This window comes from Trichomonas vaginalis, chromosome V, assembly GCF_026262505.1.
Source record: "Trichomonas vaginalis G3 chromosome V, whole genome shotgun sequence".
Taxonomy (NCBI): domain Eukaryota; phylum Parabasalia; order Trichomonadida; family Trichomonadidae; genus Trichomonas; species Trichomonas vaginalis.
Window position 1 is genome coordinate 24,690,886 of NC_067207.1, and position 14,946 is coordinate 24,705,831.

The window sequence follows — 14,946 nt, forward strand, 5'->3', positions numbered from 1 at the left end:
TATGAAAGAGTCCATGGCAGGTAAGTTTGACAGACATGAACTATGGGAGAAGTACAAAGTCATACAAGACCCCATACTTCTTTCAGAATTCATATCTACGCGAACAAAGTTCAAATTGTAAAAAGTCAATAAAAATAAAGAGTTCATTTACTCTGCTTGTTTGAAGTTGTCAAAATACTCTGTTATTTTTTCTTTCAGTAGCGGTAAGTCTTCTTTGAAGGTAAGTATTGTACAACCTTTCATATCATAGTGTGTTTGAGGTAACGTATCTTGAACTATTTGTTTCACATCTTCATTTGGGGTCATTGAAATCGGTAAGTTTTCGCGATAGAACCAATTTCTGTCAGATTTGTAAATCTTAGCAAGGTCGTAAAAGCTTTTGTTGTTTCTTCTGACTAAATGCAACATAACCATGTCACTGTCTTTCATTTTCCATCTCTTCAGTATAAATCATATACTTATAGTTCTTTTCCTTTCCTTTTGGTACCGAACGTGGTATTCTTTTCTGAATGCTTTTGTCTTTTGCTTCAAGCTTGTTTTCCATCTCTTCACGTTCTTGTCTATGAATTTCGTCAAGAAGTCTGTAAATATACCAAGCATAACGAGGCGAAGCCCACATTGCAACAGCATTTACAAGAAGTCTATGTACATAATATCCTCTCAAACCGTTTGGCAATTTTTCACGATTTTCATAGAGTTTTGGCGACTGGGGTTTTTTACCTACTCGCTGTTCTTCACGCTTTTCATAGAGTTTTGGCGACTGCGGTTTTTCTCGTAGTCGCTGTTCTTCCACTGTTTTCAGAAAAAAGTATGTCTCGCTGTGCTTCGCTCAAAAAGTTCTTGTGTGCTTTGGTTCCTAAACCAGTCTTGTGGTTTCTTAGTATCTGGAGCAAAACATGCTGTCAAAATACTTTGCATTTGGTACATATCGTCTTTGACCGAACGAATGAGACGGAGTTGTTTGTTAAACTGTATGTACTCATATTCTTCATTTATAGCTTCATGGACTATAACTGTTGTTGTGTTCTCTGTTGTTGACATTACTGTCTTTACATACAAAATAAAAAAATAAATAAAAATAAAACTAACTTTATTTTTTCTATCTTAAGGAAATTCATGATTTTTGTGCTGAATTCAATAAAAATAATGTTTAGGTAAAGAGGTGAGATTTCACCTGTTTTTTCACCTCTTTTTTCACCTCATTTCTACCCCAGTTATTTTATAAACGTTTTACATGGTAAACGTTATTTTTTAAATTTTGTGAAAACTCAACGGTTTGACACATGCCATATGCCATTTTACTCAGAATTCATATCTACGCAAACAAAGTTCAAATTGTAAAAAGTCAAGCTTGAAAAATCTAAGTGTTTAGTCTTAGTAAGATGGTAGCTTCTTAAAGCAAATACCATTGCTGAGTTTTATGTACGTGAAGAGAAGTACAATGAATTCAATTACGAGTACAATTGCAATGACAACTAAGGCAACTATTTTTGTCTTTTGCCAGCAAGGGTACTTCTTCTCTTCCAATGGTTCGGCAGAACTATACTCACTCATGAGAAATGCCAAAACGGTTTAATAGAAAAAGTGTCAGTTTTTCATGTCCGAAGACTCGAAGGTGCAACACTTCCAAAATACCGACGAACTCAGAAGAGCAGCATGGCAGTATGTTCTTGACAACTTCTTTGAGTTCTCCAGGTACACCTTGGAAAATGCTGAAGAACTCCGACACAGAGAATTTGGAGAAATTGCGCTCCAATACTACCTTGACAAACAAAGGGTAAAATAAGACTAAAAACTTAACGTTTAAAAAGTGACATTTTTAATGAGCTCCGAGTCACCGAGAAAACTTGGTCAGATGTTAGCAGCTTACTTCCCTGAGGAGGATGGAAGCGTTACATACATAAGGTTCAAAAACAACGAACCTGGAATTACGTACCAAATTCGCAATTACATGACCATGGAAGAGTACGAAAGGTTCCTACAAGAGAAACCAGCTCTAAACAACTCAGAAAAGAAAGAGTAAAAAGTTTAATTCGTAATTGTTTATTTTTTTACTTGTAAGGGCAAGCTGCAAGTATGAAGTCGACTATCTCCGTCTTTGTTTTGACGAGCTGGACGGCTCTTGCGAGTACGTCTGTTTTGCGGTCTCCAGCTGGTGTTTGACCTTCGTAATTGCGCATGTTCTTGAGAGCTCCAGCTGTAAATGGCTGTAAGATGAAGAGTCTCTCAGACTGCTTGAGGTAGTCGTCACGGTCACGAACCGAATCTGTGGTACGAGTCGAATTGGTCGACCTTAGGGAAGAGACTGAAAGCCTGTCATCTTCCATAGGGGCTGTGGCATAATCTTTGCGTAAACGGTTCAGACCTTCTTCGAACTCTTGGTCTCTCTTCGATTGGGATTGAGATTGGAATTGCTGGGGTGGACTTGCTGGAACAACCAAGGGTTGGGGAAGTAAGGCATAGGCTGAGGAGGGTAGTTCGGGAAGCCTTGTGGTGCTTTAGGTTCCTCTGGTTTGGGAATGGACTCGGTTGGTGGGACGTCGGACATTCGTTTGTGGCTTAACCGTCAGACCACAACGATAAAAATCTCTGCTACTAGCAGTACTTTTACTGACAGTAGCAGTACTTTTTCTGACAGTAGCAGTACTTTTTCTGACAGTAGCAGTACTTTTTCTGACAGTAGCAGTACTTTTTCTGACAGTAGCAGTACTTTATCGTCGAAAACCCTCTCAAATTTTCCTTTTTACTGACAGTAGCAGTACTTTTACTGACAGTAGCAGTACTTTTACTGACAGTAGCAATGGTCGAGGTCGAACCTACCGACGAGGCAATTTACCTTATTGAAATTAACGAGCTTGTTAAAGACTTCCTCAGGCAGAATGTAAAAGGCAAGCTCGTTAACGGTTGGATAACGGGAAGGGCTGCCTTGAATCTCGAGACTTCGACTGGAATTCCAATTCAAATACCAGACGGGACAGCCTTCGACGACATAAAGCAAGCAAAGAAGGAAGCCATTATAAAGTTCTTTGCCAAGCGTCCTTGGATACTACTTCCAAACAGAGAGAACCCTTTCCCAAGAATGAACCAAATTCTCAGGGGTCTCCTTCACTTCTCTGGTCAGCCGTTCTACATAACCTGTGAAGGCGACATCCAACCAATTCAGTAAACATCTCATTTTAACTCACTTTTTTTATGTTTTTACTCATGTGAAGAAGAAGCCTTCTGGTAAGTTTCTTATAGCCATATACATGGCATGTTTAGAGTAAAAACATTTTTTTTCATTTTTTGAATGAAGCAAGTTAAATTCGTCCCACACCAAACTCAATGGACCGATGAAGAGTTTCAAGCTATGGTTGAAGGTGTTGAGAACGACATAGACGGCGAACTTGAAGGAGCTCAAACCACAATTGCAACCAAAATTGCACAAGTCAAAGAAGAGATAGCTCCACTTAAAGCTACCAAAGCTACTCTTGACCTCATGGATACTTACCGTTTAGATGTCAAGAGAGGAATAAGACAATTAAAATTAAAACTCTTAAATTACGAAGCTATACTCCAGAAGTTAGCAGAGATGAGAAGACTTTACCAGAGCTACTTACATGTAAGGGACTTACCTTCAAGCAGTCCAACCAAAGATGAATTTTCTGACATTGTCCCAATTTTGTCCGAAAGTCAGCTCAGATGTTTTGAACTGCTCCCAACATAGCCAGAATATGAACGTTTGCCTGAACTCTTCCGCAATCTCAAAAAACGTTTTTTGGTTCTCATGTTCGAAACTTTTATCGGAAGAGACAACAAACGTTCAGAAGAAGAACAAGATATTATTTTAAACTTGTTGTATGACATAACTGTCATAACAAGCTTTTTGAAGTAAAACCGCCATTCTCAAACCACTTCATTTTTTCGATGTCCGAACAAGCACCGAAGCCGAACACAATAGCAGATGTCCTTTCAAGGTTGCCAGACAAGCGCCCAGTTCAAATTCAAATTGCCTAATTGAAAGCTCATCTGACAAACACTATTAAGACTCTCCAAAGTAGTCTTATGACAGAGATGAAGGAACTTAAAGCCGATGTCCTCATGAACCAAGCTTCCAATGAGAAATGCCTGAACGATTTCACGGAAACCTTGCGCAATTACGAGAGAGAGAACCGAGACCTTGCCAGACTCATCTACCGTTTCTTCGAAGAGATAGACGCCATCTGGAAGGTACTCGGAAAGGACAGAACATGCAACACCATACTTCGTGAGTACCAAATTGAAGAAGGAATTGTCGAGGAAGAAGAGGAAGAAGAGGAAGAAGAGGAAGAAGAGAAACACGAAGAAGTTCCTGAAGCCGCTACATGGGCAACCCTTGTTGCCGATGACGGTTACGAAATTTCCCAACCCTACCCATACCAAATCCGCAACAAGGAGACAGGCAAGGTTCTTACCCCAGTCCTCAACAACTTGGGACACTTGAACCTTAACCTTCGGAATCGCGGTTCAATTTCCATGGGCAAGCTTGTCGCAATTCAATGGGTTCCAAATCCAGGCAAGAAGACGAAGGTCAGACACATTGACGGTGACAAGCTCAACAACCGTAAGGAGAACCTCGAGTGGTTCTAAGAGTAAAAAAATTTTATTTTAGGGGGAAACCCCAAGTAACTTTAAGTGTTTAGTTGGATAAGTAGGCACTATTAATGGTAATTTGGAAAATTAGCTCCCGACCTTTGAATTGGGCTCTTTCGTTATCCCAGTTGCGTAGGAGGTCGTCCCAGAGGAGTTGGTAGAATTGCCAATTCAAGGACGATTTGTCCTCCCAGGCATTGAGGATGTACTGCTCGTAGAGTCTCATGACCTCTGCCTTGCACCAGACACCCTCTCCCTTGGAACGTAAGGCTTCTTCGAAGTGCTCGAATGCGATTGGCTGCTTGACCATCCGAAATGACACTTTTTGTCCGTTTGGTCAATGTTCGTGTCTCGTGCCATAGTCGACGAAAATACAGACAAACAGGTTATATATGAGTTTGAGACCAAGAATGGTGTAACTCGACCTGTCCGATTCAAAGACTCCGAGGGCGACCATGAAATTAAACGGAAATTAGCTAGGAAGGAATATAAAATGGACTGGTTGCCACCACCTCCACCACCACCTCCACCACCTTTACCTGTTCCTCAAGTAAATAAGCCTTTCCCGTTCCCAAGAATTCCCACATTTTAATTCAAATTCGAATAAAAACGTTTTTATTTCATGCAATGTTTTATTTCTGTGCCGTCTTCAAGTATGCCCCAGTACTTACGCTTGGAGAGGACATGAACTTCGGTGAAAATTTTGTCCAATTTGAATTGACCCATCTTTTCACCGACTAAACCCATTTCAATGAGTTTGTTATAGCCTTCTTCGTTCGTCATGAGTGCGTCAATGTTCTCATAGTAAACCTTCACTTTGGATTTGACTTCGGAGAAGAATTTGTTGTACTCGTCAAGGACTGCTTTTGCGAACTGAGGGTAAGACCAATGTTCGACAATAGGTTTTAATGTGGTTACTAAGCCACTTTGACCTTGAGTGAATTCGTACTTCAAAACAAAAGGAGAAAACCTTTCAACAAAGTTGTCGACCTTCTCATAATGTTTACTCTTCATCTCTTGAGGTTTCTTAATGGAATATCCCCATGTCGAATTCATAAGCAATTTGAGTGTCATTGCAAGTTTGGGGTTTGAAGCTTTCCTAATATCATACAGTTGTTGTATGACTTTTCCAACTGTATAGTTCCTTCCCGGGAACTCACCATCTTCGTTTGGAATTCCAGTCGGAATATATTGGACAAACCTCATGTACGCAGCGTTAAGGTCGACATAGTATATCTTTTCGTTTGAGTCGAACTTGTCGCAACCAATTGGTCCGGTTTGTGGAAATTCAAGTGAGTCTCTTATCTTCTGAGAAACTTCTCCTGTTATCTCATAAACATCGTCGAAGCAACCTGTTTCATATAAAACCTTCTGACCTAACTCAGATGCTCTCCAATACAATTTGACGTCAATTGGATGTCTCAATGGAAGTTTGTTTATAGCATCTTGAAGTTCTTGCAACCTCATTGGAAGTTCTTCTGGTTCAGGTTGGTATCCGAACATACCAACCCCTTGTGGAACTGTGTACTTCTTTTGTACTAGAACTTTGTCTGGAACAACTTTTGGTCTTGCTAACAATGAAAAGTTTGTTTCGTCTTTTGGTACAAAAGTTTCTGTCAGCTTGTCATCTGGAATTGGTTCCAACAAACCTTTCTCGAAAAGAATGTTTACAGCTCTGACAATGTTGCACTTACTTTTACCAAAGAATGGGTTTGTAAGACTTTCGTTCAACATAAAGTGGTTGTGGACAATTACAATCTTCAACCATGGTAAGTCTTTGTCAACAACATAGTCGTCATGTGAAGAACCTTTAGCTGTAGGTATGTTGACTCGGATATTGACATTTGCCAACGGTGCAATTTTTGCCAATTGACCTCTGAGAATGTACCTTGTCTTCACACATGACTCAAGATACTTCATCTTCTCATCTGTAACAAGACCAGAGTTCCTGAGACATGTAAGAATACAAGGTTCATTGACAATTGTTTCAATTGAATTGTAAATTCCATACCTTGTCAAGTCAATGTCAGACTTATTTATGAACGGGAAGTATCCAGCATGTTGTCTGACTGCTTGAGGGTTAGGTTGGTACCATTCGAACTTGACACTTGCAATTCCTTCAATTGCATTCAAAATGTCTGAGTCGGAGTCAACCATTTGTTCTCTCTTTGTAGTCTTGAAAGCGTCAAGAAGTTTTGCGGCTGTTTGTTCATTGCCATGTGCATAGTAAATGTGACCATCCAAATCTGTTATGGTCAATCTGAGATTGTGTCCTTTCTTATTTCCGTCTTGAATTGCAGCAAGTACTCCCATGAAGCCTTCTTTGTTCTTTCCTTCGTCAAAGTTTACTGTAAAGGTTCGACCAGATGTAATTTGACTTCTAACTTCACGATACTTTTCATATGCATATCTTGTTCTTTCCATGGGAGCATGTGCGTCTTCACCTTTTCCTTTTTTCCTTCTCAAAGGATGCAATTGTTCGTCATGTTTCCAGTAGAATCTGGCAAAGCCGTCGTGTCCTTCAACTTGAGGTTCACTAACATCGAAAGGCATGTCCATAAGACGTTCTTCTTCTAACCTCTCTAGTCTGTTTGGATAATTGGCACGTGCTGTTTCCAAATCCATTTCGTAGCGAAGACCAGACAATTTGTCATAGACTTTTATGGGTCTTCCCTTCCTATATTTAAAATTCTTCGAAACTCTCCAACCATATCTTTGTAACTCTGCTTTTATTCTAGCAGACTTTCTATCCATTCTATATGGGGGCATTTTTATAAAAATAAAAAAATATTTTTTTCTTTACTTTACATAACCGCCTGCTGCCATAAGTCTTTGACGCCAACCCATACCAGCTAATGAAGGTTGACTTGGTTTAGTTTGGAAACTAAACTTTGGTTTTGGTTTATCTTCAGTTTTTGGTTTTTCTTCTTCTATCGGTTTTTCGTCACTTTTCGGTTCCTCTGACTTTACTTCACTTGCAGGAACAGTTGTGTCGTCAACATCTTCATAAATATCATATGCCATTTGTTTTTGTTTTCCTTTCAACTTTTTGTGTTTGTTGTAAAGTTTAGAATATTGAGGTTGGTTATTGTTTACCCACTGTTGTGCATGGTTATATCCTCTGTTAAAGAATCTTTCACCTTGGTCCATATAGTGTCCTGCTTGGTTATAGTAGTCATTTGCTTTGTTATAATAGTTTCCTGCTTGTCTTCCTACATTGTCCATCCATCCTTGAACTTTTCCTCTTGTTTCAGGATTTGGAATAAGATTTGTTGCATCTCGTGCTACATCCCAACCTTTCTGTACAGTTTGTATAATAGGTTGTGCTTTCTCTTTAAGTATACCTAATGTACTCAAAATCTTCTTTCCAATTCCAAATGCACCTCTGGCTATTGTTCCCACTGCGGGCAAAAATCTGGATGCAACTCCTGCTAATGCGCCAAATAAACCCATTTCTTATAGGGTAAAAAATGACGAATCCGAACAAGGACCCCTATGTTTCTAAAGCGACAAAGAAAGCACTCATGATAAAAATCTTTAGTTCAACACCAAATGCTTGGTTTATGGATATCTTGGAAAACATTCCGAGAGTTAGAACAGATGGACCTCCATACTGGTTAATATTTGTTGGTCAAAACACAAGATACTGTGAGTTAGTATACAAGTCTTGGGTATGGTGGCACTGCGTTCCACCTTACCCAATACTTGTGAATTTGACACTTTACAAAACCGTTAACGTATATTTTACAACATGAACGCAAAAACTAACTTAACCTTAAATATTTACAAAGCCGCCAACAATTTCACCTCACTATCGTTCTCACTAACAACTTCACTAATGTTCTCATAAATTTTCCTCAATATCTTCATCATCAGTGTTAACCCTATTGTAGTCATACTTGAAGCCATAAACTTTCTCTAACTTCTTAACGTACAATTTACATAACTTACCTTCGTCATCGTATGGTTTAATGATATAACTATTTCTATCTTTATAAACAGTCAATGAAAAGTCAACTGGTCTCGGATGTATTTGAAAGAACATGTTATGCTCAGGAAGGAAGAATAAATGTTTAAATGTATGTTTGTTATATGTTTTGATTTGTATGAGTTGCTTTTGTTCTGTCATTACATCCAAATAAAATAAAAATAATTTTAAAAAATAAAATAAAAAATAAATGATCTCACCACCCTCACACGTATGAAAACATAGCACAAAAATAAATTTAGGTGAAGTGGTGAGATCTAACCCGATTTCTAACCCGATTTCTAACCTCATTTCTACCCTGTTGAATTCATTGCTTTATTCCTCACTGTCGTCTGCTTTCTCCAACTCTTCTAACTTCTTCTTAAGTTCAGCAATGTTGTCCTCATGAAGTTTAATCTTTCTCAAAATTCCTTCTTTATCTAATGGTTGCTTTATCTTTCTAAACTGAACTCTACCATCCTTCATAGTATGAATGTAAAAACCTTCTGGAATAATTCCTGATTTAATGTATTCTACCAAAAACTTTTGTTTCATTGCTTCAGTGACTTTAGTCGTCATTTCAATCAAATAAAAATTTTAATATTAAATAAAAATAACGTTATTTTTTCAGTAAGGAAACGCAGGAGTTTTACGATTTATTTGAGGAGTAGGTTCTGGTTTAAATGTTGGAGTCGGTTTTGGAGTTGACTTTTGAACAGGAGTTTGTAATTCCATAGGTTCAGGAGTCATTGAAGGTGTTGTTTGTGAAGGCGTTGGTTTTGGCGATGGTGTCGGAGTTTGTTTAACTTCAGCTACTTCAGTATTATTTACAACATTTGCTTTATTTCTTTTCAACATCATAACTGCTCCTGCTGTAGCTAGCAAACCTAGTGGGAGACTATATCTTATATAAGGACTTGACCAAATGCTATTTTTGACAGGAGCTGGTGGAACACCTAACCTTGGTGAGACTGCTCTTTGCCATTGTGCAGCTCGTAAGAAATATTCAATAGGTGCTCCATAATCGTTTGGTAAAGTTTGTTTCATAGATGGTGAAGGTTCACGAGAGCTTGATGAAGAACTCATTTATAAGCTTTAAAAATAAACGTTCATCCTTTATTCCTCACTGTCGTCCGTAGCTAAGTTATAGTCATCTAATCTTATTATGGGATGCCATTAGCACGCACCTGAATGGCAAAGCAACAATCCCTCATAAATCCAATAAGTGGCTTTGGTACGTTTTCAGTTGCTAGTTCAATAGGTCCTTTAACAGACAATTTGTATGTTATTGGAGCAGTAGATGTTTGACCTTGCTGGAAGCAAAAGTCCACTTCTGTTGGAAAACCACATAAGAAATGTGTGTTGTCATAGCTATCCCATTTATGTTCCACACTACCATCATCCACCAATGACCTCATAACATCTTCATTAAATCCTATCATATCATTGTTTGTATTGCAAGCGTTCGCAACCATTTCATAAAATACAGGTCCATATGATTTTTCGGGTTCTGCAGGCATATTTCCATAAGCTCCCATGGAAAGCTGAAGATATTTAAACTTAGGGTTCTCAAAATTAACATAATAGTTGTCTTTCTTTCTAAATAGTGCCCAAATACTTTTAACATTAATAGGCGTATAAGCTGCTGTAAATGTTGCACTTGAACTATCTGTATTCTTTGAGAATGAACCGTCCATAGGAATCCAATCCATAACTTTAACAGGAAAACATAAAGCCTCGTTTGTATAATGTTCTACAAGTTCTGTATAAATGTTAGGGTCTAAAGAGAATGACTTTGGATGAATGAAACATTCATTAAAATCCATCTTTGTTCGAAATAGTTGCTGGTTTACAGTTGTAATAGTAACTGTTCCACTAGCTTCTACTGCCTTCGTTATCATAGTGAATGGTTCATTCCATGGAACAAATTTATTTGTCGGTGGATTTGAATCTGAAGCAAATGCAACTTTAAGAGTTGGATTGAAAGCAATGATATCATTTACAGATATAGATGTGCATTGTAAGGCGTCGCTACTGAACTTTACTTTAAGCTGAATGTTTCCTGCAAAAGCTGGAATAAATCGAATAGCTTCTAATGGAAGGAATCTTCTAACAGGAATTCTTAAACGAAGCTTAAAATCAAATGATTTTCCTGCTGTAATTGGACCACTAACAATTTGTCCTGTTCTGCATGTTCCCGAATGACTCCATACATCTTCATGTCGAGTCTTTGAGAAAACATCTACTTTCTTTATTTGTTCGGTAGTTTGTGAGTTTGAAGTTATATATGCTTCTTCTCTTGCGTTGTCTTGAGAATATACGATACGACCATTTGCAAGGATTTGATATCCAGCAACTGCATAGAAAGCGTCATCGAAACCAATCCAAAATCCTGGTGGGTTTGTTTTATTGGAACCTGAACCAATTTCTTTATCTACAATAAATTGACCTTCCATTTTATACGTAATGAATGTATTGTAAAGGTCCAACATATTTTCACCAGGAGGTGAGAGATTGAATGTTACCCATGTGTTATCTTTAGCAGTTCCAGGTTGTGATGGAATCTTTGCGTCAGAATATTTTCTATTAGTGTCACCAATTTGAACTGCATTGTCTATGATATCGAAATATGAGCGAATCTGATGAATATGCTCTGCTGGAGTAAATTCGTTTAGCTGTTCGTTCTGCATGTATTTACTTCAGATAAAAATATCTATTTACTTCATTATTCTCACTCTTCTTCTTGGCATTCGTGGTGGAAGTTGTTTCTTGACATTTTCAATGAACTGTACATTCTCTTTTGTCTCAACTTCTTTCACTGGCGGGTCAGGGTTCTTTGACTCGGTTTGTTTTTCAATGAAATTCACGAACTTTGCAATAAGCTCTTGGTTCGTTATTGAAAGTACATCTGGCTTCTTTTCTTCTGGTTCTTTTGGTGGCTCAGTTTGAACAGAAGGTTTTATATGGGCTTCGTGGACTTCACCCTTGCCATACACCTTAATGTTGTCGCTTTCTGCATTCGCTAATGGAACCTTTCTTTTTCTTACATATATTTTACCATCTTTACTCTGACTTACGTAATAGAAAGGATGTTGTATTCCTCTGGCGTCATTTAATATAATAGACTCTCGTTCTGATTTTGACAAGCTCATTTTACATCGGTTAAAGTTTTAATTTTGTTTTTTATCTGCAGTCAAATGACTCAGACAAGTCCTACGGACAAGACCCAAGGGGTCATAGATGTTGAAGCATTGAAGAAAGAAATTCGCGAGCAAATTTTATCCGAACTGAAGGAACAAAAACAAGAACAAAAGCCAGAGAGACCAAAGAGAAAACTTAGTGAAAAACAACTAGCTGCATTAGCTGCTGGAAGACAGAAGAACCCACGTTTGCTCGCGAAGAAAGCTAGAGAAGAAGCTGAAGCAAAAGCTAAAGAAGCTGAAGTGAAGAAAGAGTAAATGGTTTATTTTTATTGGAACTAAATGTATAGACAAATACCTTTATCTGTTGCGTTCAGTAGTGAAAACCCTGACGTCAAAATAAAGGGGAACAGAGTAACGTTTAAGTTTCCAACAGACTGGATTGTGAACATAAATGAAGAGAAGTACATTGGCATAACATCTATGTATATAACACGTGCATTTAGGAAAGTTGACTTTATACTTCAAGTCGAGATAGAAAATGACGAACAGTCTTTAAGCGCCCAAAACATTCACATATACAAATACTTTAAAGACGATACAACATTGTTGCAATGTATGATTTCATTTAATGAAATGTTCGAGAAAAAGTTTAACATTGAAGTACAAACTTTACAGCCTTTACGTGAGTTTCTTGCACAACTGAAAGAAGAAGGTAGTCAGCCACAACTTATAGACTTTCATTATGAATTTAATGAAAATGAAGATGGAACTCATGACTGTCAGTTTGTTGTATTCTCACCATTCAATGAAGTAGCTAAAGAGAAAGAAAATCCATTACGTATAAGATTTCAAATCTCTGAACCAAGTGATGATTTCAAGAATGTTTTCAATTATGATGCAATGCTTCCGAGGAAAAATGAATTTTCAAAGATTGTAACACCTGGCATTTGGGATAGAAAGCAAGCTATATTATATTCAAACTTAAGTAAGGGAGTTGAAAATGAGTTCATTGGTCATACAAGAACTACACCACTTCCTAACCCTAAATACTATAAATTAACTGGCTTCAATCGTGAGTTTTGGATAGACATGTTCTCCACTCATGACCATAACTGCCCAGTGTTCTTACCTCCAGACCATAAGGACTGTCTCTACATTGAAGCACAACTCTTAAACTCTACCATCGCAGTATTGTAAATGACCACATGGGCTTCGCCCTTGCCGCTAGCGGCTTATTTTTATCATGAATGACCTCATTGCTGACAAAAATAAATGACCTCATTCATGACCTCATTGCTGACCTCATTCATGACCTCATTGCTGACAAAAATAAATGACCTCAGAACTTCAACTTACGAATAAAGCTTGTTTTAGTCGTTATTGAGAAGTTAAACTTTTCAGCAAAGCAAGGACTAGAAGACTTACATAAGTCAAATCCAATCTCTTGACCGTCATAAAGTGCTTTATAAAGTTTCATGACACTGAACTCAGAGTCTTTGTCAAATTTTCCTTGCGGAACCATTAAACCTTTATCTTCATTGTAATAGCATTGTATAGCTTCAGGAAACATTTCATTAGCGGTTAAAGCAATAACATCTTGCTTCACGCCTTTCATTCTGCAGTGAAATGCAACTTCATTTAAATCGTTAGTGAGTAAGTCTATGTAAGTCTTCTTTCCACAAAATATTGACTTGTATGCTAAACTTTGTTTTCCAGGTGTTATTTCTGCGAAGTCACTATGAAACTGACCAAGGTTTTTACCAATAAGTTCTCTACCGTATCTCTTCTTAAATTCATGAGCTAAACGTGGTATGTCTTCATTGTAAATGTGCATCGAATCTGTATCCTGATAAAATGCTTTTAATCCTAAGTCTTCAATCGTGCAAAACACTTCATTCATAATACGTTTTGACATAGACAGAATGTTAACACCAAGTGGACAGAAGTTAAAGTGTCTGCAAATGCTTTTCGTTAGCTTGAAAATAGTTTTATCTGAACCATCCAAACCTTCGAACTTCACTATATGGTTGTAGTTTCTGATGGCATATCTTATAGCATCTTTGTCATCTACTATGGTTATTTTTGATCAATAGGAGATGAATAGTTTTGCCATAAATACTGTTCAGAATGAGCTTTATATTTTCTTGCAAAGGATTTCCTTCTTTCTTATACTTTAACCTTAACTCAAACAACTTCTTTTACTTCATCTCTTATTCTAATATCTCTGTTTCCATCGTAATAGTTATCCTTGCAACACTTCACATTTGACACCTTGATATTTTATGAGGTCTTGTAATGTTATATGGTCAACATACATTAAACAGCAAGTGTTTGAACTTCTGGGAACGTTAAGTTCTGGATTTAGTTCAGGGTCACAAACTATTAAAGGAAAGTGTCTATGTATTCCAATCTCTGTTATCTTAATGAGAACAAAGAAGCCAGACATAAACTTTTCACCAATGGGTTCCTTTGGTCGTCATCGAATAAATGTCTCATGAGATACTCTGTGCTTAACATCTCATCCTTCAATACTTTTGGAATTCCTTCTAAAGTATAAAGTCTTGCTATAGCTGATGATATAATGAAACAGCGTCGAAGTCAGCAATGAGTTTCTTTTGCTCTTTTGTTTAATGTTATCTGACAACATACATCTTCCACCTTGAATGCATCTCGAAATAAATTCTCTTGGTTTATTTGAGAGGTCATAAAGATTTCCATTCGGGAAGTACACTCTGTTCTCAAACAATTTGTTAGCAATAGAACAAATACTAACGTAGTCATAAACGTTTAAATCAAACTCTTTCAATAAGTCATTGCGGAACTTTACAAAACCTTCTCTTAAAATTCTTACATCTTGTTTGCAGTAAAACGTGCTATATTTTTCTAAGTCGAAGTGGTTTTCATCTATTCTGCAACCTTTGATGGAATCTATGTTTTCATGAACGTTTCAATATCTTTTACAAACTTACATGCTTCAGAAATGACACCAGTTCTGTTGTCATTTGCTAACAAAACACTGCTGTAGTAGTTATATGGAAATACTTCTTTCGGTCCTGTTTGTAAGTTAAACATAGCAGGAAATAGTTTAAGCTTCTTATTTATAACACTGTAAGAGTCTTTTATATAATAATTGCCCTTCCTTTATATAAGCCAGTTATTTGCATTGTTCGTGAACCTTTAATGATGGGAGTTCCTTTCAACTTCTGTCATGTGTCTTAAGATGAA

The 14,946-nt window shown here is 37.4% G+C and overlaps 14 protein-coding genes and 4 pseudogenes across 18 annotated transcripts, besides 2 other annotated features; 7 read left to right on the plus strand and 11 right to left on the minus strand.

Annotated features, from left to right (window-relative positions):
- Positions 1-1,310: part of a mobile genetic element that runs on past the window's edge.
- TVAGG3_0396630 lies at positions 148-544 on the minus strand (annotated as a pseudogene). The gene has a single exon. A coding segment is annotated over exon 1 (397 nt).
- On the minus strand, positions 604-1,041 carry TVAGG3_0396640 (annotated as a pseudogene). The gene has a single exon. A coding segment is annotated over exon 1 (438 nt).
- A 512-nt stretch (positions 1,311-1,822) lies between the features above and the next one.
- On the plus strand, positions 1,823-2,023 carry TVAGG3_0396650 (uncharacterized protein; the record flags this gene model as incomplete). Its single annotated transcript, XM_051232528.1, has 1 exon — positions 1,823-2,023. The coding sequence occupies one exon, from the start codon at positions 1,823-1,825 to the stop codon at positions 2,021-2,023; it is 201 nt and encodes a 66-aa protein (XP_051102258.1).
- Positions 2,024-2,051: 28 nt separating this feature from the next.
- On the minus strand, positions 2,052-2,327 carry TVAGG3_0396660 (uncharacterized protein; the record flags this gene model as incomplete). The annotated part of the gene is made up of 1 exon (XM_051232529.1): positions 2,052-2,327. The coding sequence occupies one exon, from the start codon at positions 2,325-2,327 to the stop codon at positions 2,052-2,054; it is 276 nt and encodes a 91-aa protein (XP_051102259.1).
- A 500-nt stretch (positions 2,328-2,827) lies between these two features.
- On the plus strand, positions 2,828-3,166 carry TVAGG3_0396670 (uncharacterized protein; the record flags this gene model as incomplete). Its single annotated transcript, XM_051232530.1, has 1 exon — positions 2,828-3,166. A coding segment is annotated over one exon (339 nt), but the record flags the coding sequence as incomplete, so codon positions are not given.
- A 123-nt stretch (positions 3,167-3,289) lies between these two features.
- Positions 3,290-3,706, plus strand: TVAGG3_0396680 (uncharacterized protein; the record flags this gene model as incomplete). Its single annotated transcript, XM_051232531.1, has 1 exon — positions 3,290-3,706. One exon carries the CDS (start codon positions 3,290-3,292, stop codon positions 3,704-3,706), a length of 417 nt encoding a protein of 138 aa, XP_051102261.1.
- A 338-nt stretch (positions 3,707-4,044) lies between these two features.
- TVAGG3_0396690 (cytochrome B-C1 complex subunit 6, mitochondrial family) lies at positions 4,045-4,608 on the plus strand (the record flags this gene model as incomplete). The annotated part of the gene is made up of 1 exon (XM_051232532.1): positions 4,045-4,608. One exon carries the CDS (start codon positions 4,045-4,047, stop codon positions 4,606-4,608), a length of 564 nt encoding a protein of 187 aa, XP_051102262.1.
- Positions 4,609-4,657: 49 nt separating this feature from the next.
- On the minus strand, positions 4,658-4,921 carry TVAGG3_0396700 (uncharacterized protein; the record flags this gene model as incomplete). Its single annotated transcript, XM_051232533.1, has 1 exon — positions 4,658-4,921. The coding sequence occupies one exon, from the start codon at positions 4,919-4,921 to the stop codon at positions 4,658-4,660; it is 264 nt and encodes an 87-aa protein (XP_051102263.1).
- Positions 4,922-4,951: 30 nt separating this feature from the next.
- TVAGG3_0396710 (uncharacterized protein) lies at positions 4,952-5,203 on the plus strand (the record flags this gene model as incomplete). The annotated part of the gene is made up of 1 exon (XM_051232534.1): positions 4,952-5,203. The coding sequence occupies one exon, from the start codon at positions 4,952-4,954 to the stop codon at positions 5,201-5,203; it is 252 nt and encodes an 83-aa protein (XP_051102264.1).
- Positions 5,204-5,226: 23 nt separating this feature from the next.
- TVAGG3_0396720 (DNA/RNA polymerases family) lies at positions 5,227-5,685 on the minus strand (the record flags this gene model as incomplete). The annotated part of the gene is made up of 1 exon (XM_051232535.1): positions 5,227-5,685. The coding sequence occupies one exon, from the start codon at positions 5,683-5,685 to the stop codon at positions 5,227-5,229; it is 459 nt and encodes a 152-aa protein (XP_051102265.1).
- A 1,248-nt stretch (positions 5,686-6,933) lies between these two features.
- On the minus strand, positions 6,934-7,365 carry TVAGG3_0396730 (uncharacterized protein; the record flags this gene model as incomplete). The annotated part of the gene is made up of 1 exon (XM_051232536.1): positions 6,934-7,365. A coding segment is annotated over one exon (432 nt), but the record flags the coding sequence as incomplete, so codon positions are not given.
- Positions 7,366-7,410: 45 nt separating this feature from the next.
- Positions 7,411-8,064, minus strand: TVAGG3_0396740 (phage tail repeat-like family; the record flags this gene model as incomplete). The annotated part of the gene is made up of 1 exon (XM_051232537.1): positions 7,411-8,064. The coding sequence occupies one exon, from the start codon at positions 8,062-8,064 to the stop codon at positions 7,411-7,413; it is 654 nt and encodes a 217-aa protein (XP_051102267.1).
- A 198-nt stretch (positions 8,065-8,262) lies between these two features.
- Positions 8,263-14,946: part of a mobile genetic element that runs on past the window's edge.
- Positions 8,915-9,157, minus strand: TVAGG3_0396760 (uncharacterized protein; the record flags this gene model as incomplete). The annotated part of the gene is made up of 1 exon (XM_051232538.1): positions 8,915-9,157. One exon carries the CDS (start codon positions 9,155-9,157, stop codon positions 8,915-8,917), a length of 243 nt encoding a protein of 80 aa, XP_051102268.1.
- TVAGG3_0396770 (repellent protein 1 family) lies at positions 9,206-9,625 on the minus strand (the record flags this gene model as incomplete). Its single annotated transcript, XM_051232539.1, has 1 exon — positions 9,206-9,625. One exon carries the CDS (start codon positions 9,623-9,625, stop codon positions 9,206-9,208), a length of 420 nt encoding a protein of 139 aa, XP_051102269.1.
- TVAGG3_0396780 lies at positions 9,695-10,479 on the minus strand (annotated as a pseudogene). Its single transcript has one exon. A coding segment is annotated over exon 1 (785 nt).
- On the minus strand, positions 11,296-11,618 carry TVAGG3_0396790 (annotated as a pseudogene). Its single transcript has one exon. A coding segment is annotated over exon 1 (323 nt).
- TVAGG3_0396800 (uncharacterized protein) lies at positions 11,776-12,036 on the plus strand (the record flags this gene model as incomplete). Its single annotated transcript, XM_051232540.1, has 1 exon — positions 11,776-12,036. The coding sequence occupies one exon, from the start codon at positions 11,776-11,778 to the stop codon at positions 12,034-12,036; it is 261 nt and encodes an 86-aa protein (XP_051102270.1).
- TVAGG3_0396810 (uncharacterized protein) lies at positions 12,061-12,842 on the plus strand (the record flags this gene model as incomplete). The annotated part of the gene is made up of 1 exon (XM_051232541.1): positions 12,061-12,842. A coding segment is annotated over one exon (782 nt), but the record flags the coding sequence as incomplete, so codon positions are not given.